Source organism: Podarcis melisellensis (assembly GCF_964234715.1).
Source record: "Podarcis melisellensis genome assembly, chromosome: 16".
NCBI classification, from domain to species: domain Eukaryota; kingdom Metazoa; phylum Chordata; class Lepidosauria; order Squamata; family Lacertidae; genus Podarcis; species Podarcis melisellensis.
Window position 1 is genome coordinate 41792913 of NC_138533.1, and position 22724 is coordinate 41815636.

At 46.5% G+C, this 22724-nt stretch overlaps 1 protein-coding gene across 1 annotated transcript in view; it reads right to left on the bottom strand.

Annotated features, from left to right (window-relative positions):
- Positions 1–22724, bottom strand: part of MYO18B (myosin XVIIIB) — a 258709-nt gene that overhangs the window by 106915 nt on the left and 129070 nt on the right. The window contains exons 26-29 of the mRNA XM_081892930.1: positions 21096–21185; positions 17305–17424; positions 7774–7882; positions 3351–3475 (exon numbers count right to left, since the gene is read on the bottom strand). Coding sequence (XP_081749056.1) covers positions 3351–3475; positions 7774–7882; positions 17305–17424; positions 21096–21185 — 444 coding nt within the window. The remainder of the gene's footprint in view (positions 1–3350; positions 3476–7773; positions 7883–17304; positions 17425–21095; positions 21186–22724) is intronic.

The following is a 22724-nucleotide window of genomic DNA, read 5'->3' on the forward strand; positions in this document are numbered from 1 at the left end:
TTCTTCATGCAGTGGATTTGCTCCCACAAGATGTAGTGATGGTCACTGACCTGGACGGCTTTAAAATAGAATTAACCAAGTTTATGGATGGGAAGACTGTGGACAGCTACTAGTCCTGAGAGCTATAATCTTTCCTGCCCAAGTACCAGCTGCTGGGGTTCAAACAGGTGGCTGGACGAGATGAGCCTTTGATCTAACTTAGACGGGCTCTTTTCTGTCCTTATGCAACCTCTTTTGTGTCTGGGACCCTGAAGAGTTGCTGCCAGTTACAGTGGATGATGCCAGGCTAGATGGGCAAATAGTCTGGGCTGGTTATCAAGCAGCCTCTATCTCCTTCGAGTAGGAAGCCACATTTCCTGGTGCTTCACTTGTGGGCCAGAATGAAACAAGTGTTCCTTAGGGAGGTCAGGCCTCCCCTTTTCACTAGAACTCATGTCCTCCACCTCTGCAAAGAAGGTGACAGAGAGAGCAATTGCTATTAAGGAGTCCCTTTAAATAAGCTGAATGTTGAATTAATGAAGCCTGTAATTCCAGACAAGTGCCTGAATGCAAATGGGTTGTTTGCCTTCACCACAGCCCTCCAGAATGACGGAAGCTTCATTACTTTTTAATGTGCCATGAATTTATGTAGTTATTCTTGCCCATTCCTTCAGCCTGGGGATCATCAGCAGTTCTTCAAGGCGGCTTTGGGCTGGAAAGCAAACCGCAAGTCCACCCAGGTTTATTTTTAGAAGGCAGGCATCTGCCCTACACAGAGTCAGAGCAGCAGTCCATTTAGCTCTGCTTCTGTGCTGTCTGCTCCCTGGGCTCTCAGGGCGGGGTCTTTTCCCTGGAGATGCTGCCACGGATGGAACCGCAGGAACCAGGGAATCTTTGCATGCAAAGCAGGTGCTCTAAACTCTGAGCTACAGTCCTTCCCTAAAAGCAAAGATCCCAGTGCTCATGGTTCCAAATAAAAGGCTGATTTGAAAAGGGATCTCAGAAGCTGCCTTCTCCTGAGTCCAGCAATTGGCCCATTTGCCTCCACTTTGTCTGCAACAACTGGCAGAAGCAGCTCTCCAGGGTTTCCTGCAGGGGACACTCCCAGTCCTTCCTGGAGATGGAGACAGGGATGGAACCTGTTACTTTCTGCATGCAAAGCCAGTGCTCTTCCATGGAGCTACAGCCTTCTTCATCACAGATGCCCTGAGGTGATCTCACGGCAATGCTTGCATTATTTGAGAGGGGCTTTAATCTGCAAGCCCCAGCCCTAAACATGTTTCTCTTTTCACACACACACTTAAAAGCCCTCTAAAACGGTACCTAAAGGAGCCAGCAATGCTTATATTTTGTGTAATATTAAGAACATAAGGAGAGCCTGCTGGATCAGGTCAAGGGCCAATCCAGTCCACCTTCCTGTCTCACAGTGCCTCACTGGATGCCCCAAAAGGAAACCCTCAAGTAGGATTTGAGCAGAAAAGCAACTCTCCCCTCCTCTCTTTTCCAGCAACTGGTATCCAGAAGCATCACTGTTTCTGACCATGGAGGCAGAGCAGAGCCATCTTGACATCCTGACAAGCAGCCACTGGCAGCCTTTTCCTCCATGAACTCGTCCAAGACTCTTTTAAAGTCATCCAAGTTGGTGGCCATCCCATCCTCCTGGGGGAGGGAGTGCCCATGTTTAACTCTGTGCTGCGTGAAGAGGGACTTCCTTTTATTGCTGTTTTAATCATTAATCATTTAATCTCGTTGGTGCATTTATTATAGCTGCCTAGCCATTGCATAGGGAGGCCCTCTTGTGAGGAGCTACCCCAAAGGTGGGACAGAAAAAAATGATAATAATAAATGTATTACTGCTTTCCTCAGTGTGCTTTTATTGATGCTCCTCTCTCTTTGACTGCTCTGCCTCTGCTTTTATTATCCCCTTCTTCCACTCCTTTCCTGCTGCTGTTTTAAAAGGGGTTAATAGTCTTGTTTTATTGCTGCTTATTGATCTTTGTATTCACTGGCATTTTGATGCCTTTTTGTCATTAACTGCTTCGCAAACATTTAAAGTTGAACGGCAGGGCAGAACATCATCTAATTAATTAAGACCAATTAAAATTAAATTGATTCTGCTGCATCAAGCACTTCTGAATGAGCCAGTCGTATCCAATCTTGAAGCCCACCAGGTCCCTCCAAATGTTTTGGACGACAGATAGAGCAGTTGGAGGAGGGGAGGGCAGAGGCTGGAAAATGAATTGTGAGTGGAGGGGCATCCTTCTTCCATCATTGGGACCCCCTGGGGAACTCACCAAACCTGCTGCACCTGGAATTGGGTGTGGAGAGGGCAGCTGGCTGCTGAGTGGGACACACCTGTGGGCAGCAGCCTGATGAGGCTCCCTCCACCTTGGGCCTGCCCAGAAAAAGCATACATGGAGGGAGAGACTAGGGCGATGGCAGGAGCTTCTAGGAACCTCCTCCTCTGTGGGAGCTTTCCGAGGAACAGCTGTGAGTTAGTTTAGGCCCTGGGTGCAGGTACCAGGGTGGGTAAGTTGAGTCCTGGGTGAGGCCGAGAGGGGTGGGTATGCCAGGAGCAGGAGGAACTGATATTGGCTTACATGTATTTAGAATTTTTGCTTTACTGTAACATTTTTATAAGTAACTCTGTATTTTTGTAAAACCCGTTGTGGTTCAAGCTGCCTGTTGTTGCTTTGGTTTTTTGTATACCACTCAGAGAAATGGTCTTAAATATAAAAACTAAAATATAAAATATGCTCTCATTAAGTGCTAGCTGGGGCTGGTGAGAGTTGCAGTCCAAAACATCTAGACAGACAAGGTTAGGGAAGGTTGATCTATACCAATTGTTTGCACTGGGAGTTGAATCATTTCTCTGGGCTTCTATAAACTGTGGTATACAGAATAGTCCAGGCCAGTGGGCACCATTAACTACTGTGTCAAAGGCATAAAGCCAACAGGGACTAAGACCCAGAAGGAGTAACAAGCCAGCAGGGAGAGAATAGCCCTTTTCTCACTGTGGGAAGGCCACAGACAGGAGCTGAGCACAAGAGCAGTCCTCTCCCTTCCTGTGGTTGCCAGCAACTGGTATTCAGAAGCATTGCTGCCTCTGACTTTGAAGGCAGAGCATAGCCATTGTGGGTAATAGCTATCAAAAGCCATGAATTTGTCCAATTCCCCTTTAAAGCCATCCAAGCTGATGGTCATCACTGCCTCCTGTGGGAGTGAGTTCCCTAGTCTAACTATGCACTGCCTGACATCCAAGGGCAGCTTCAGGAAGACTCTCATGACAGGCTCAGTGATCTGCACATGGGAGCCCACTGGGGGGAAATGTAAACACATGGCCCCACCCCAGCCAATGCTCCTTGGCCTGCCTTTTGTTCCAGCTCCTTTTTGGATGTCTGCTCCGCCTCCAGCCTTTCCTCCAGCTGTGTGATTCTTTTCCGGAGAAATCCAATCTCAGTCTGTGCACAGTCCAGACGCATCTGCCATTCATCGCCTGTTAATGCCAAAAGAGACACATTTACATTGCACATCCAAACTGCTCAAATAAAGTCCACGCAGATGCTGCTGCACCCAAGCAGGCACAACAAAATGGCTTGTGGTCACAGGATTTTCAGGGGACCTAGTGAAGTGCTGTGTTATTAGAGAAGTGTCAACCAGGGTCCTGAGCTGTAAAGGGCAGCTGTTTACAGGAAACTGTTTAGTTTAGAGAAAAAGTGAGAAGAGATAACATGATACGAAAAGTGTTGGATGTAATTCATTGGTGCAGTCAAATGCAACGTTCTTTGTTTCCCTAGAGTGGGCACGGGCAGGGGGACATCCAGTCTGGGTAACTTCCTGTCCCACTCGTCTGGAGCTTTCTCCTCCTGCATGTGACCTGGGAGATGGACGTGGCTCTGACTGACTCTATAAAAGAGCCGAGTCACAGAGCCATTTTCTCAGTCTGTTTTGTCTTTCTATTGTCTTGCTGCTCTTTTGCTGCCATGCTGATGTCCTGCAGCCATTTTGTAATTTAATTACATTTTGTAATGTAATTTTGCTGTCTGCTGACTCTCAGCCAACAGTGCATGAGTTCAGTCTCCATATGAGATGAACTCACACTTTGTTTGTGTAAGTACCAAGTAAAACCTGCCTTTCAGGGATCAAATCATGAACTGAAATGTGAGCAAACTTTTTGTTACTTTACTCAGACTCTTGTGTCTTTATTCTTTTAAGAGGGATCAAAGGGGACACCAGGAAATAATCTTAACTAAGAGATTCAAAGGAACCCCCAAATTAGCTTTTAGCTATATTGAGGGGAATCTGCTCTGCTACAGCACTTACTAGCGTGAGTGAAGGAAGGATAATAGTTATTCAATATGTCCTTTCCTACTATCCTTAACATTGCCACAAAAAGTGGATAAAAAGTGGATAGAGGGGGGAAATTTATCCACCTCTTAGAGCACCAGAATGTGTGGATGTCTAATGAAGCTGAATGCTGGAAAATTCAGGACAGATAAAAGAAATAATTTTTTGGGGACATCTTGGTTAACCCAGTAAAGGTATTGTCCTTATACACTTTCTAACATTTTTATTTAATGGTTCTGATAAAATGAAGGCAGGGTACCCAGCCTGGTCCCCTGAAGATGATGCTGAACTACAACTCCCAACAACACTGGCCCCTGGGCATGCTAGCTAAGGGGCTGATGGGAGTTGGGATCCAACAATATCTGGCTTAAAGGGGCATCCTGTTTTCCTTTCAAAATAGCCCCATTGATTTGAAATGGCCTTGAACAGAGATGCTGAAAGGTAACAGAATCATAGAATGGTAGAATTGGAAGGTTCATCAAGGGTCATCAAGTCCCTGCAATGCAAAAATCACAGCTAAAGAATCCCTAACAGATGGTCTTCCACACTCTGTTTAAAAACCTCCATGGAAGGAGAATCCACCACCATTCAAGGGAGTCCATTCCACTCCATGGTGTCATGGACTGGGGGGGGGGCGGTGCAGAGAAGTGGTTGGAGGCACCAACTGGGGAAACCCCAGGGGAAGAAGGCTCAGAGCCAGGGGGTTGGTGGTGGGACAATGAGTGGTTGGAAGAAGAAGAGGGAGCAGACTGGGAGGAGGAGGTGTCAGAGGCAGAAGATGTAACAGGGTTTAGTGAGCAGGAAGTGGCTGCGGCAGAGAGCAGTTCAGACTCTGAGGCTGAAGTGGAGGGTGGCTAAGAAGCAGAGCTGAGTCAGGCAGATGAAGAATCCAGGGAGTCTCCCCCTCCTGCTACAACCCAACCCCTTGGTCTCCTAGAACATGCAGAGAAGTGAAAAGAGCAGAGCAGAGATTGGTTGTGTACAGAGGCAGTTGGAGACTGCTTGGGAAAGACCCCGGAGAGCAGGAGCCTCAGAGAGCAGTGGGAAGAGTGCTGCCTCACTGAGGCAATACCTACTGGAAAGAGTGCTGGGATCACTAATAATAATAATTTATTATTTGTACCCCGCCCATCTGGCTGGGTTTCCCCAGCCACTCTGGGCGGCTTCCATAGAAACCAGAAAACACTAAAATATCATACATTAAAAACTTCCCTGAACAGGGCTGCCTTAAGATGTCTTCTGAATGTCAAGTAGTTGTTTATCGTTTTGACATCTGATGGGAGGGCGTTCCACAGGGCGGGCGCCACTACCGAAAAGGCCCTCTGCCTGGTTCCCTGTAGCTTTGCTTCTCGCAATGAGGGAACCGCCAGAAGGCCCTCGGCACTGGACCTCAGCGTCCGGGCAGAACAATGGGGGTGGAGACGCTCCTTCAGGTATACTGGGCCGAGGCCGTTTAGGGCTTTAAAGGTCAACACCAACACTTTGAATTGTGCTCGGAAACGTACTGGGATCCAATGTAGGTCTTTCAAGACCGGTGTTATGTGGTCTCGGCGGCCGCCCCCAGTCACCAGTCTAGCTGCCGCATTCTGGATTAGCTGTAGTTTCCGAGTCACCTTCAAAGGTAGCCCCACGTAGAGCGCATTGCAGTAGTCCAAGCGGGAGATAACTAGAGCCTGCACCACTCTGGCGAGACAGTCCACGGGCAGGTAGGGTCTCAGCCTGCGTACCAGGTGGAGTTGGTAGACAGCTGCCCTGGATACAGAATTGACCTGCGCCTCCATGGACAGCTGTGAGTCCAAAATGACTCCCAGGCTACGCACCTGGTCCTTCAGGGGCACAGTTACCCTATTCAGGACCAGGGAGTCCTCCACACCAGCCCGCCCCCTGTCCCCCAAAAACAGTACTTCTGTCTTGTCAGGATTCAGCTAGGCCTGCACAGTTTTGGTTTCTTTGAATAAAGAGTTTTCACTGAAACCATGTTTTTTATTGCTGACCTACGCTTGACTCCAGCTCTTGACACATGGCTCTTACTGTCAGATAGTTCTTCCTACAGTTGAGTTGGACTCTCCTTTCTTGCAATTTGAATTCATCTTTCCCTCTGAAGCAGCAGCAGCAGCAGCAACAACAACAACAACAGAAAACAAGCTTCTTCCACCTTCCAGGCAACAGCCCTCCAGGTATTCAGTCTCCTCTTTTCCGGCTACCCATACACTCCCTCAACTGTTCAACATAAGGTTTGCTTTCTAAACCCTTCATCATCTTGGCCACCTTCCTCTGCACAAATTTCAGCTTGTCAATATCCGTTTTAAATGATAGCAATGATGCTGACACATCAGAATCCGCTGCACTAAACTTGTGAGATAGTTTGATGGACTTCCTTGATCTACATGGCTGCAGGGCTTAAGCACATGTGGTGGGAACACAACTGAAAGCTAATGGCTTAAAATGGTATGACTTCAGAAGCTGGTGCAAATTGCTGAATGGTACCACCTAGAATCATAGAATCATAGAACCTGTATCACAGAAGTAGTGTTTGGATTGAAATATCGCAGGCCAGCTCTATCATTAGGCAGAGTGAGCAAGTGCTTCAGGGGGTAGATGGTGGGGGGACAGTGGTGGCATCCCTTAACTGTTCCTTCTGAAATTCCTGGCCATTCATCTCCATCAGCAGACAGAACTATGCATGTCACACAGTTTGCTATGCACCCCCTAAATTAGTCCACTGCTTCAGGTATGAATCCTGTTGCTTGTGCTGTTGATGTAAGATTCAGGTGCCAGCACAGTTGGCTTCTGTATGCAGGAAGAAGGCCTTTGCTCCCATTTTGAAGTGGATTTGCCATAACTTCAGCCACCTAAAGCAATTTCCCCACAAATTAGGAGCCTTTGCACATCTCCGCACAGTCTTGGTACCGGGGATTGCCGGGGGGGGGGGGTGTTGAGGAAATAAAACTCAGCTACTTTCTCTCTCAACCTTCACAGTAACCTTTGCTGTTGTGTGCAGACACTGAAACACCAATTCACAAGGCTTCCTGGGCAATCTGCTGCTACAAAATCTGCCTGACATATCTGAAGCACAAATTCTCCAGGGCAGCCAAGATGAGGTTTTACGCAAACTGACATACTCTCAGCACCACCCTGCTGCCTCTCTCCAGTCAGAATGACGAGGAGAGACAGATGTCACTCCTGAGAACTGTTGCATGGAGCAATCTGGAATGATGGCAGAGAGAAAAGAACAGGGGAGGGAAGCAGGCGACTAAGTTACAAGGAGGCTAGAAATTAAGGCTTAAGGGAAGGAATGGATTTGGAAGGAAGGAAGAAAACGACATCTCAAAACACAACTTTTTGGTTACCTAAAATATGGTCCAGAATTTCAGAGAGTGAACTTAGACTTGGAGGAAGGAGATGCCATGAAGTAAGAAAGCCTGCCATTTGAAGGATGCCCCCTACCTTTGCCAGAGCTGCTTGCCCCAGTTTCGTGCAAATGAAGCTGCTGCTGTGCCTCTTCCAGCTGCTTCTCTGCTGACTCCAGCTTCTTCTGCAGTTGGTCATGCTTGGTCTGAAACAGAAGAGTGACTCAGATGGCCTGCTCCATATGCTGCACAGCCATTGTGTTCCTTAATAATAATAATAATAATATTTTTTTTATTTATACCACGCCCTCCCCAGCCAAGGCCGGGCTCAGAGCGGCTTACAAGCAATAATAAAAACAAGATGAATGATTACAACTTAAAAACAAAAATAAAATACAACATTAAAATAATGGAACATTAAAATATTAAAATGTAGCCTCATCACAGGAGGAGAAGGAAAAGAAAAAAGAAAGAAAGAGAGGGAGGGAATCAAATTGGCTCCAAGCCAAAGGCCAGGCGGAACAACTCTGTCTTACAGGCCCTGCGGAAAGAAATCAGATCCTGCAGGGCCCTGGTCTCATGAGGCAGAGCGTTCCACCAGGCCGGAGCCAGAGTTCCTTGCAGGCTCTCAGGGACCAGGGTTTCCCACAGCAATCCCAGAAGAGCCCAAGTGCCAAGTGTGTGTCCTTAAAAGAGAGCTCCAGTCAATCCCTCAAAAATATACACAGGTGTTAAAGGGAGGGCTGGTACATTTGAACCCACATTCATGTCCACCACCCACAGCTGCTCCCATGGAGCCTCTCAAGAGGTTATGGATCTAATAATAATAATAATAATAATAATAATAATAATAATAATAATAATAAATTTATTCTTTATACCCTACCCATCTCGCTGGGTTTCCCCAGCCACTCTGGGTGGCTCCCAACAGAATATTATTATTATAAATATCAATAATAATACGACAAAACATCAAACATTAAAAACTTCCCTAAACAGGGCTGCCTTCAGATGTCTTCTAAAAGTAAGATAGTTATTTATTTCCTTGACATCTGATGGGAGGGTGTTCCACAGGGCGGGCACCACTACCAAGAAGGCCCTCTGCCTTGTTCCCTGTAGCTTCGCTTCTCACAGTGAGGGAATTGCCAGAAGGCCCTCGGAGCTGGACCTCAGTGTCCGGATAGAACAATGGGGGTGGAGGCACTCCTTCAGGTATACTGGAACGAGGCCGTGATTGGCAGATAGCTGTGATGAGCCTGTTGACGACTCTTAACGACTGCAATAGGTCTTACAGGAAAAAGCAAGGGGTGAGAAGGTGAAAAATGGCTTTGTCATGTATAATGAGATAAGAATCCAAGGTCTTTGTTCAGATCAGGCGTCTCCATGGTTTTAAGTTTGGTTATAAGTTGCAATTCAGCAGCTTCTCTTTCCAGTCTATTTCTGAAATTCCTTTGTAGTAAAACAGCTACTTTGAGATCTTGTATAGAATGTCCTGGGAGATTGAAGTGTTCTCCTACTGGTTTCTCTGTCTTGTGATTCCTGATGTCCGATTTATGTCCGTTTATTCTTTGGTGTAAGGTCTGGCCTGTTTGTCCAATATAGAGAGCTGAAGGACACTGTTGGCATTTGATGGCATACACAATGTTAGACGATGAGCAATTAAATGGGTATTTTAGTTCTAAAAAGGCTTGCTGTAGATCTGTTAGGTGAGAGTCTCTGTCTGTAGAATTGGAACAGATGCGGCTGTAACATAGTGCCTGGCTATATACAATGGACTGTTTGGTATGTTTGGGATGGTAGCTAGAGGCATGTAGATATGTTTGTCGGTCAGTTGGTTTACGGTATAAGGTGGTGTCTATGCGCCCATCCTGTATTTTTATAGTAGTGTCCAAAAAATGTAGTTCTTGCATAGATTGATTCATTGTTAGGTTGATTGTGGGGTGAAAATCATTGAATTTCTGGTGGAAGGTGTCCAGGGTCTGTTGACCATGTGTCCAGATGATAAAAATATCGTCAATGTATCGCAGGTACAAGAGAGGTTTGAGTGGGTAGGAGTTTAGGAAACGTTGTTCTAAATCTGCCATGAAGATGTTGGCATACTGTGGGGCCATGCGGGTGCCCATTGCTGTGCCGCTGATCTGAAGGAACAGGTCATCACCAAATTTGAAGTTGTTGTGGGTAAGGACAAATTGGCAGAGTTTGGTGGCAAAGTCCGCTGTGGTTTTATCTGAAATGGTGTTCCTTATAGCTTGTAAACCATCGTTGTGTGGGATGTTGGTATACAGAGATTCCACATCCATAGTAGCTAGTATAGTATTGTTGGGAAGATTATTTAAAGATTGTATTTTCCTCAGAAAATCTGTGGTGTCACGTACATAGCTGGGAGCACTGATGGCATATGGTTTCGGAACAGAGTCCATATAACCGGAGACACCCACTGTAATAGTGCCAATACCTGAAATGATGGGGCGTCCTGGATTTCCTGGTTTGTGTATTTTAGGTAGAAGATAGAAAGTTCCTGGTCGAAAGTACCCTCCCCACCTTCTCACTATATAGAAGGGTCTGGAAACTTCTGTTTCAGTGTATCTGAAGAAGTGTGCATGCACACGAAAGCTCATACCAAGAACTAACTTAGTTGGTCTTTAAGGTGCTACTGGAAGGATTTTTTTTTGTTTTCACTATGGCAGACCAACACGGCTACCTATCTGTAACTGTACCTGGGGTGTGTGAGCCATCCATATCTTTCTGGTATAATTCCGCTGTGTATTCTTGCCACCTCTTCTTGATGTCTTCTGCTTCTGTTAGGTCCTTACCACTTTTGTCTTTTATTATGGTAATCTTTGTACGAAATGTTCCTTTCATATCTCCAATTTTCTTGAACGGAACTCTGGTTTTTCCCATTCTATTGTTTTCCTCTATTTTTTTGCATTGCTCGTTTAAGAAGGCCTTCTTGTCTCTCCTTGCTCTTTTTTGGAAATCTGCATTCAATTTCCTGTATCTTTCACTATCTGCCTCACATTTTGCTTGCCTTCTCTCCCCCGCTATTTGTAAGGCCTCGTTGGACAGCCACTATGCTTTCTTGCTTTTCATTGGGATGGTTTTCATTGCTGCCTCTTCAGTTTAAGCTTGAATTTTGCTATAAGAAGCTGATGATCTGAGTCACAGTCAGATCCAGATCTTGTTTTTGCTGACTGTATAGAGCTTCTCTATCTTTGGCTGCAGAAAATATAATCAGTCTGATTTCGATGCTGCCCATCCCATCCGGTGATGTCCATGTGTAGAGTCGTCTCTTATGCTGTTGGACCAGTATGGGACGCGGGTGGCGCTGTGGGTAAAACCTCAGCGCCTAGGACTTGCTGATCGCATGGTTGGCGGTTTGAATCCCTGCGGCGGGGTGCGCTCCCGTCGTTCGGTCCCAGCGCCTGCCAACCTAGCAGTTCGAAAGCACGTCAAAGTGCAAGTAGATAAATAGGTACCACTTACAAGCGGGAAGGTAAACAGCGTTCCGTGTGCTGCGCTGGCTCGCCGATGCAGCTTGTCACGCTGGCCACGTGACCTGGAAGTATCTGCGGACAGCGCTGGCTCCCGGCCTATAGAGTGAGATGAGCGCACAACCCTAGAGTCTGGCAAGACTGGCCCGTATGGGCAGGGGTACCTTTACCTTTAATGGGACCAGTGGCCATGATCTTCGTTTTTTTGATGTTGAGCTTTAGACCATATTTTGCGCTCTCCTCTTTCACCCTCAATAAAAGTTTCCTCCTCACTTTCCTCCTCACTTTCTGCTATCAAGGTTGTGTCATCTGCATATCTGAGGTTGTTGATATTTCTTCCGACCAGCCCATCCTTTCGCATGATGAATTCTGCATATAAGTTAAATAAGCAGGGAGACAATATACAGCCTTGTCGTACTCCTTTCCCAATTTTGAACCAATCGGTTGTTCCATACCCAGTTCTAACTGTAGCTTCTTGTCCCACATAGAGTTTTTTCAGGAGACAGATGAGGTGATCAGGCACTCCCATTTCTTTAAGAACTTGCCATAGTTTGCTGTGGTCGACCCAGTCAAAGGCTTTTACAAAGTCAATGAAGCAGAAGTAGTTGTCTTTCTGGAACTCTCTAGTTTCTCCATAATCCAGCGCATGTTTGCAATTTGGTCTCTGGTTCCTCTGCCCCTTCGAAATCCAGCTTGCACTTCTGGGAGTTCTCAGTCCACATACTGCTTAAGCCTTCCTTGTAGAATTTTAAGCATAACCTTGCTAGAGTGTAAAATGAGTGCAATTGTGCGGTAGTTGGAGCAGTCTTTGGCACTGCCCTTCTTTGGGATTGGGATGTAAACTGATCTTCTCCAGTCCTCTGGCCACTGCCGAGTTTTCCAAACTTGCTGGCATATTGAGTGTAGCATCTTAACAGCCTCATCTTTTAAAATTTTAAATAGTTCAGCTGGAATACCCTCACTTCCACTGGCCTTGTTATTAGCAGTGCTTTCTAAGTCCCATTTGACTTCACTCTCCAGGATGTCTGGCTCAAGGTCAGCAACCACACTACCTGGGGTGTACGAGCCATCCATATCTTTCTGGTATAATTCCTCTGTGTATTCTTGCCACCTCTTTTTGATGTCTCCTGCTTCTGTTAGGTCCTTACCACTTTTGTCCTTTATTATGGTAATCTTTGTACGAAATGTTCCTTTCACTCCTCCGATTTTTTTGAACAGATCTCTGGTTCTTCCCATTCCGTTGTTTTTCTCTATATCTTTGCATTGCTCATTTAAGAAGGCCTTCTTGTCTCTCCTTGTTCTTTTTTGGAAATCTGCATTCAATTTCCTATATCTTTCACTATCTCCCTCGCATTTTGCTTGCCTTCTCTCCCCCGCTATTTGTAAGGCCTCATTGGACAGCCACTTTGCTTTCTTGCATTTCCTTTTCATTGGGATGGTTTTCGTTGCTGCCTCCTGTATAATGTTGCGAGCCTCCATCCATAGTTCTTCAGGCACTCTGTCCACCAAATCTAAATCCTTAAACCTGTTCCTCACTTCCACTGTGTATTCATAAGGGATTTGATTTAAATTTATATCTTACCTGCCCAGTGGTTTTCCTTGAATTTTGCTATAAGAAGCTGATGATCTGAGCCACAGTCAGCTCCAGGTCTTGTTTTTGCTGACTGTATAGAGCTTCTCTATTTTTGGCTGCAGAGAATATAATCAATCTGATTTCGATGCTGCTCATCTGGTGATGTCCATGTGTAGAGTCGTCTCTTGTGCTGTTGGAAAAGCGTGTTTGTGATGACCAGCTTGTTCTCTTGACAGAACTCTCTTAGCCTTTGCCCTGCTTCGTTTTGAATTCCAAGGCCAAACTTGCCAGTTGTTCCTTTTATCTCTTGATTCCCTACTTTAGCATTCCAATCCCCTATAATGAGAAGAACATCCTTCTTTGGTGTCACTTCTATAAGGTGTTGTAAGTCTTCATAGAATTGCTCAATTTCAGTTTCTTCAGCACCAGTAGTTGGTGCATAAACTTGGATTACTGTGATGTTAAAAGGTGTGCCTTGGATTCGTATTGAGATCATTCTATCATTTTTGAGATTGCATCCCAGAACAGCTTTCGCCACTCTTTTGTTGACTATGAAGGCCACTCCATTTCTTTTATGGGTTTCTTGCCCACAGTAGTAGATATGATGGTCATCCGAACTGAATTCGCCCATTCCCGTCCATTTTAGTTCACTGATGCCCAGGATGTCAATATGTATTCTTGCCATCTCATTTTTGACCACATCCAACTTACCAAGGTTCATGGTTCTTACATTCCAGGTTCCTATGCAATATTTTTCTTTACAGCATTGGACTTTCCTTTCGCTTCCAGGCATATCCACAACTGAGCATCCTTTCGCCTTTGGCCCAGCCGCTTCATCAGCTCTGAATCTACTTGTACTTGTCCTCCGCTCTTCCTCAGTAGCATGTTGGACGCCTTCTGACCTGAGCGGCTCATCTTCCAGCGTCATAACTTTTTGGTGCCCGTTGTCCTTGTCCATGGAGTTTTCTTGGGAGGCATACTGGAGTGGCTTGCCGGTTCCTGCTCCAGGTGGATCACATTTGGTCAAAACTCTCCACTATGACCTGTCCATCTTGGATGGCCCTGCACGGCATAGTTCATAGAGTTATTCAAGCCTCTTCGCCACGGCAAGGCAGTGATCCATGAAGGGGAATGCTCTTCTAGGCCTCATCAACTAAGATCTAGTGTCCCTATCAAGGGAATTCAAGGCAGTATTCTGCCTTGGCCTTGAATACTGTGTCTGGATGCCACGATTTAAGAAGGTCCCTTCCAGCTTTACAACTCTATTATGCTGTGCATTTAGAGCAGGATCAGGGTTCCTCTGAGAACATGCTCAGCACAGCATGCTTTTTTCAGCGGGATTTAAAAGAGGACAGGTGTCAGGGGCTCAGGAGCAGAGGCACAGGAGAGAGAGGAAATGGAGAGCAAGGGGGAGGAATCCGAGGGGAGCGTAGGCGATGACAGTGGTCCGAGGGATTCCCTGAGTCTCTCCAGCGAATCGGAAGATTCACAGAAGGGGGCGCCTATGGCCAGGGCAAGGGGGGTGCCAAGGGGGACACCCCAGAAGGAAGGGGCCAGAGGGGACTCAGAGAGCAGCAGTTGGAAATCAGGACCAGATTCCCCACCAGAGCACAGTGGGGGGGGAGGAGTCCCAGGTATCGGGACCAGGGTGTTCACCACCAGCGAGAGGAGATGAGTCAGGATTGACCACGCCTCCATCGGAGAGCGCGGAAACGGTCAAGAGGAAGGTTGCCCACTGGGCGTGCGCGCCAAGTTCAAATGTACAGGCGAGCAGCACAGCAGGTAGCCCGGATAGGGAACCAGGTCCTAAAGCCCGCCGAAAGGAGGGACAAGAGTCAGGGGGGTCAGCGTCAGAGGAGTCCATGAAGGAGGAGACCCAGGGGGGCAGACGGACCCAGAGGAGGAAAGAACAACGGAAGAGGTGGAGTAAGGCCAGGGTCTTAAACTGGTGTATAGGGGGCGGAGACTCAGACGGAGCTTCGCCGGTCTAGGTTCTAAGATGTAGAGCTGCACGCTGCGGCTTGTAAATGGAAACTGAACTTCAATAAAGACTTTTGTACATTACAACCGGCTAGCGTTGGTCCTCTGTGAGCTGGGACCTGGAGGCAGCTCTGACAACAGGGATTTGCTGAATTTGATGGTAAACAGGAACACAGGGAAGGGAGGTGTGGGGAAGCCAGGAAACAGGGTTAAGAACTTAGAATTTCAAAAGAAAAATGTTTTTTCTTTCTTTTTTATGTACTCTTTATATTCTATACTTTATGTTTTGTAATGTTTTGTATTGTTTTGTTTATTATATGTTTTTATGTATTCTTATAAATTTTTTTTAATAAATATCTTTAAAAAAAAGAAATTTTGACATAAAACTGAAAAGAAATTAAGAGCATTAAGGTATATGAATATAAAAATAAGATAATAATTAAGCAGAAGTAGTAAATATTTAAAGAACCAGAAGGCGAAGTTGAGGAAAGTCATGGTGGGATGGGGGTGTCTTTTTCTTTTACAGTATATAACAAATGTTACATTGTGTTGTTTGAGTGACTATAAAATTGTAAAAATCCAATAAAATTATTTTAAAAAAAAACACAGAGTCTACCACCGCCGTTCTAACCATCTCAAAGTGATTATTTCATCACCCTCAGCCCTGGAGAAAACCACAGGGCTGTCCGGGCTCCGTGCAATCAGAACTAGACAGTCGATAGCCCTGGTTAGCTCCGCATTCCAGCGGGCCACCAGGGAATCAGCTGAAAGGCCATCAACATGGGATAAAACTTCCCCTACCAGTCTCTGGAAACCATTTGGATCCATTAAGTGGCAGGGGCGGACCATCCAAATTGGTCCCACCTCCCTGCATAGGGGAAGGGTCACAGAGAAGTCCAGTTGCACCAGGAAGTGATCCAACCATGGCACTTCTTTAGTTTCACTTTTACTCAGTGTCACCCACATCCATAGAGGTGAACACCAGGTCTGAGGCATATCCACGACTATGAGTTGGGCCAAACTTATTCAGGGACAGCCCCATGGAGGTCATGCTTTCCATGAAGTCCCGAGCGGCCCCTTGTAAGGTCATGTTGGCATGGATGTTAAAACCCCCTAGAAAAACCAAACTAGATGTCTCCAGGAGAACATACGCAATGACCTTAAGCAGCTCGGCCAGGGGATCCTTGGTACAGTGGGGAGGTCATTACACCAAAAGGAATCCTGTACTGCCCCTATTGCCCAACTTCCAGAGCATGCACTCAGAAAACTGGGTCTTCCCAATAGGATGTCTGGTGTAAACTAATGACTTCCTAAAAGTCACTGCAATCCCCCCTCCCTGCTCACATGACCTGGGTTGCTGTGCGTAAAAGAAACCTGGTGGACAAGCAGCAGCAAGAACAGACCCATCTGCTTCATCCAACCAAGTCTCTATTACACATGCAAGGTCAGTCCCAAAGTGGAGTCCAGTGGAGTTCCCTGAAGCAGCCAAGCCATGGTTCATCAACAGAGAAAACTGAGCAAACAGAGAGTCTCTGGATTGCTTCCCTGTGCCTCTCCACTTGACAAAGAATATGATCCTCACCTGCCCTGAGCCTCATCCAGCTGAGTGTCCACAACCTCCTTCCGGACCTAACATGATCTTCATCTGGTCCACTAGTGAGTTGGGCTGTGTTCCCTTGCCTGCTTTAGTTTCCTTGAGTGCACTTTCTGCTGTTTCCAGAGCCTGCCGTATCTGTGAATATGGGGGTACCTCTGGTTCTGGTGATGTGTCTCATCCCCTGGCTCCTGTGAATTGTCCACTAGCCACTCAACATCCTCTGAAGCACCATGAGTACCTCCTAAGTCCCCAATCTCCCGTCTTCAGCTGTGCACCAAACATGGCTGCACCCCTCACTGGGATCCGCCTCCCTTTCCTTGGTGTCTTGCCAGCTCATGACACTGGCTTTCTCAGTTGAGCCCCGAAGATCAGCAGATAAGGCTTTGACCTTTATCTGGATCAAGACTTCTTGGAAGTGCACCAGCACTATAGAGCACCATTCCCAGGGAAGTTCTACTCCCTCTTTGAACATCAAGCATAAAATTGATTCCCTGCCCCCAGCAGCATATAGGAGAGGAGCCTGGTTTCCAAGTGGCTTGTCAGATGCTGGAAATAGTAAGTGATGGGACTTTAAAATTATTATGACTGAGGGTTCATACAGACTTCCTTTTGTGCCATGTTTCTAGGCAAAGGTCAGGGCTTTAAGGTGCCATGTCTGAGATTTCCTTGCAAAAACCTGTTCTTTACCGCTGAATCAGAGCAAATGGCAATCTGTAGAAAACCAAAATTGCTGTTTGTTCCAATTCAGCATTAAAGAGCAGGTTTCCACTCTGGATTTTTAAATGTCATGCAAACGTATCTTCTTTCTCCGACAATGTATAAATGGACATCCCAAGGGGAGGGTCTGCAAAATGTCTTGGGCTGGCCCTGCAGGGCTGTTTGGGTGAACAGGTTGCTTTTCCTCCATGTCCTGTGGAGAAATTGTGCAAAGACCCAACATACAAGTTCCATCTCGCTGCCCCCCCAGCCCTCCCGTTGGGCACATACCTGCAGCTCTCTGACCTCTCTTGACCCTCTCAGTCTTTCAGCTCGTTCACCTTCCAGGACCTGACAGGCAACATCACCTTTCAAGCGTTCATCTGACAGCTCCGTCGTGAGGTCTATGATCTGAAGTGGGGGGAAGAAATGCAACAGGTCGCATGAGGCAGCTCTGAACTTGCTTCAATCAGGCAAGCGGGGGGGGGGGGCGTTGTGCAGTCAAGGGCTCTCTCAAGCATTTCTGGTGTTCAGAAGCACCCAAAATTTAAGCTGCTTTCTTCTTGTTGTATTGCAGGAGATTGGACTGGATGACCCTTTTGGCCCCTTCCATCTCTACGATTCTATGATTCAGTGTCTTTCATTGCTCACCATTCAACCCCAGCAGAATCCAGAATGAGCTAAGGCTGAAAATGTTCTTTTTCCAGACATAAAAAGTAAAGCCTCCCCAAGGCCAAACCCTTCACGCAAGTCCCACTCTCTCCCCAATGCATTTTCAAGGACCCCAAATGAAGCAATGAAAATGAGGAAGCCCCCCGTCTGGGTCTCCATTAGGCTCCAGATGCTGCTGACAGATGCTGCTGACAATATCTAGGGACCCTGGGAACAAGTGAAAATACATTTCCCATGGTTCCCAACATCCCTAGAGCAAACTGGGGAAAGGCAGGTTAGCCCACAATGGCCTTTATGTAAATAAACAAATTAGCATCTATTTCTATAAGTTAGTTTGTGCAAATATTACACAAATTTCTGTGGTGTGTGTGGGAGGGAGGGAGGGAGGGAGGGTGGGTGTCGTGGGACAGAGGGAGATATGCCTAAGTGGCCACCTTAAGTGAACCTGAGTCTGGATGGGTTGAGGTGGAGTGAACTAGGAGAAATACCTTCTGCAAAATAAATAAATACAGTGGAAAAACGTTATTCAAAAGCATAGACTTCTGCATAATAAATACAGAGCCAGTTGTAACTTCACTTCAGGGTTGCTGCCATCAGGTGGGGTGCCTACTCTTTAGAGCACCACCCCGCTTCCTGGTGAGAACTCAAATACTCTCCCAGGTTTCTGGACAGACTTGGCAGGCGGTGGGGTATGAGATTCACTGCTTTGCACTTTGATATTATGGCCAGCCAATTTATTGGAGCTTTCTTGTCCCCCTGTGACATTTGGGGAGCACAGGGTTCTCTCTGAAAAGTGTTGCAGCCACTGCTGTGAATATTTGCCCTCCCTTTCTGTGATCCCCATAAGAGTTATCAGTGAGAATGGTTAAGAGCGGTAGACTCGTAATGTGGTGAACCGGGTTCACTTCCCCGCTCCTCCACCTGCAGCTGCTGGGTGACCTTGGGCCAGTCACACTTCTCTGAAGTCTCTCAGCCCCACTCACCTCACAGAGTGTTTGCTGTGGGGGAGGAAGGAAAAGGAGGTTGTTAGCTGCTTTGAGACTCCTTGTTGTTGTTTAGTCATTTAGTTGTAAAAGTCCTTTACCTTTACCTTTACCTTTACAAATCTTTTCAAGCAATTTTCTCTGATATAACGTATTTTTAAAGTTTATGATTACTTTTATACTCCACCTTCCCTTGAAGCAGCTCAAGGCGGCACACACAATTCTCCCTCTCCCTATTTTATCCTCTGCCCTGAGGTCACCCAGTGAGCTTCATGACTGAGCAGGGGCTGTTTGAACCCTGTTTTTCCAAGTCCAAGTCCAGCACTCTAATCATTCCACTGAGATTTTTAGTATTACTTTCATTAATATATGCATTTAGTATTTTGACAGAAAGCTGTGCTTGGTATGCATATTGTTTCAGGAGCGTAAATTTAGGAAGGTTTACATTTTAATGGAAGCCACACCAAATATCTTCAGCATCCCTAGGGAGTGATTACATTAGAAATGTTCAATCCAAGTCGGTTTTATTTTCTGCCCCATCATAGTTGCTTTTGGGATTCTAGCTGCTCCCTTCTCTAGCACACCTTCATGGGGACACAGCGTATGGGGCACAGGAAAGGCCATAACTCAGCTGCAGAGCATGTCTTCAGCAAGTCCCTGGTTCAGTCCCTGGTATCCAGGGGGGCATAGCATGGGGGCTGCTAGGGTGAGCGCCCCAGGCCCATGGGGGGGGGGCCTGCTGCTCATGCCACCCTCCCCAAGCCAGCCCTGTGCCACTTTATGATCATATCCCAGCCTCCCAAACGGCTTAGGGAGGGAGGTGTGAGAAGGATGCAACAGCCTTGCACCCTTCGATCCCAGCCTGAATTGGGTGTGCTAGACATCTCGATTTGGCCAAACCGCCCTCATGTGCCCCCCTGACATCACAATGGCTTCAGGAATGGGAGGGTAGATAAAATTCTGACTGTGCCAGAAGGGAGATCAGCGGTTTCAGGCGTGATCATGGAATAGTACTTCCTCCTGAGTTAATAATAATAATAAATTTTATTTATATCCCGCCCTCCCCAGCCGAAGCCGGGCTCAGAGCGGCTAACAACAGTCAACAGTTTTAAACCATGTAAAATGACAGAAATAAGGTGGGTCCTGGATACATACAGTAGTTTTCCAAGTGTCAGAGGCAGAGGCATGAAGTTGCATCTTGAGCATTTGCCAGAAGCTGAGTGTAGACTAATCTATACTGGTGAGTTAAATGTTAAAAATGTGTGGTAAAATGTGACACCGGAGGGCACTGCAGAGCAGTGATCTGTTGCCAATGAGAAATTGCATTGGGGACTATAGTTTTTTAATAGTGTGTTTTAAATAGCATTTTCCAGATCAGTGTAAATCCAGCCTGTATTATGAAGGTGCTAGATGCACCTCTGTGGGAAGGAGTTCCACAGCCCAGGGTTGCCATGGAGAAATGCACACTAAAAAGCTGCTGAATTTTCATTAGGACTTCTCTTTTTTTTAATGTGAACTGTGCACTGCTCTGGTTTCACCAGAAGCGGCTTAGTCATGCTGGCCACATGACCCAGAAAAACTGCTCCCTTGGCCAGTAATGTGAGATGAGTGCCGCAACCCCAGAGTCGTTCAAAACTGGACTTAACTGTCAGGGGTGCCTTATCTTTACCTTTTTGTGCAGAACTGAACTTAAGATGAGAAAAGCACAAAATGGACAGAAACTGAAATTGCCAGGGCCACCCATCCCTGCAGGCTCTGCCATCCAAACTTTGGGAAAACAGAGGAGTAATTATTATGCATGTTGCATTCAACAAGAGGCCTGTCACATTTCGATGTACAACCATGTCAAGCACAGTTTCACTGTTGCAACTTGTTCTCCCAAAGGAGGTTGGGAGCCGCTGCTGCAGATGAGCCTTTTCAGGTTGATTCAGCAAGTCTCTTCATTTTATTTATTTAATGAGAGCATTAAATAAATTAGTTAATGCTTATTTAAATTAAATTAAATTAAATTAATTATTTAAATTAAATAAATGTTCACCCAAAAAAATCTTCCAGAGCAGCTTACACACAACCAGCAAAAACAAGACAGTGCCTGCCTGCAGGCCCAAAACTAAAAAGCAGAAAGGAACAGGGAAGGAAGGCAGGGGAGAATCACTCTCAAACGCCAATTCCTAAACAGTTGTTCTTATAAGGACCAGCTTGAATTATTGTTGTGTGAATTAAGAAAAAACACAATCTTTGTTTAAACACCTCCAGTGAGGAAGAGTCCAGTGCCTTCATTGGAGGTTTTCAAGCCGAGGTTTTAGCTGAGATTCCTGCATTGCAGGGGGTGGACTAGATGGCTCTTGAGCTCCCTTCCAACTCTACAAATCTATCATCTTGCAACCAGAAGCAAGGACAGAACCTCACACGGTTTCTATTTCTGACCTTGCTTTCCAGCTGTTCTGTGCTCTGCCGAAGCTCCTGCCGTGAAAGTTCTGAATTTTCCAATTTCTTTCGCAGCAATGCCAACTCCTCCTAAAAATGGGGAGAAAGAAGAAAACACACCCTCTTTGACCCTTCCTGTACCCTCCATTTGTTTATAGGCTTTGATTCTGTACTTCTCCCCCTCTCAACTGTAAAATCTTTGACTGTATGCTCCTTTTAGGTAGATACCCCCCTTTTGCTTTGCTGTACCTCATGATGTACTTTGATAGTGCAGTATGGATAGAAACTATACATAAACATGAGCACAACAGGGTATGGGAGAATGTGATGCTAGCATCCAATACCAGGATGAAGGTCTACCAGGCTTGTGTGTTGAGCACGTTGCTTTATGGAAGTGCAAAACAAGGATGTGCTCTCACAAGCCCACATTCCCAGCATGTTCACACTCCTGTCTCAGTGATGTCTACACTAGCTTGGTAATATCCACAGAATGGAAGATGTCAGGATCTCCAAGGATGTGCACTATGTGGAGCTGACTTCAGGCACCAGGCCAACTTTGTGTTACAAAGATGTCTGCAAACATGACATGAAGGCTGGCAATATCAACCATGCCATGTGGGAATCCCTTGCAGACAACTGACAGTGCCAGGAGACACACAAACAGGTGACCAGAGGTGGAATAACTGCTGGGAGGAGCCGCAGAGAGAAGAAACGCCATGGTGCATTTGAAGCAGCACAACTGGATGCCTTCATCTGCCCTGGCTGAAACAAAACATGTCTCTCCTGCATTGGTCTCTACAGCCCCAGAAGGCTCTGTAACCTTCTAACAGCTTGATCTCACCCCCGCCCGCCAAGGCACCCTGTTCCATTGTCACCAGAGAGAGACAGATGCCAGCAGAATACAACATGCATGCATAAATGACAACACTATCCTAGACAATTACGTCCTTGAGTGCCACCAGTTCTACATGCTACATAGTGACAGGATGGTCACAGAATAATTCCCTGATTACTAGTCACCATCACATTATGGAAGGTGTGTGTGTGTGTGTGTGTGTGAGAGAGAGAGAGAGAGAGAGAGAGCGAGAGAGAGAGAGAGAGAGCAGTTGTGTGCTTCCCTAGTTGTGTGTCTGGGGTGTGTGCAGGTACAACCACAATGTATACTTCAACAGCACCACCAATGCACCCCCACTTCATGCAATGATTCTTGGAGGCGATGGGACCACCAAGCATCAGCCTTGACAGAGAGGTTTTGCACTTAGTGTGAGCAGAAGTTGGCACTGTGACAAAACCCCACAGCGTTGAACGCTCCTATTCAAGTGTCCAGCCAGCAGCTGTTCTATTCACTTCCCTTCCCATTTTCCATTTCCTTTTCCACAAGGAGTCAGCATTCCATGATGTCATGTTAGCTACATAAGGAAAACTGAGGTTGCTATGGGTGGATAGCAAGGGTGAGAGTCCTGTGGGCCCCTCCAGGGGCGGCTGGGCCCCAGCTCCTATCATCCTCAACAACCAGCCCATTTGGCTGCTGGGAAGTGGGAAGCCATCACCCACTGAAGGGCAAAGTGCTGGGCGGCAGCCACCTACTGCTAAGAGGGGAGAAATTAAATGGTGCGCACTCGGGGACAC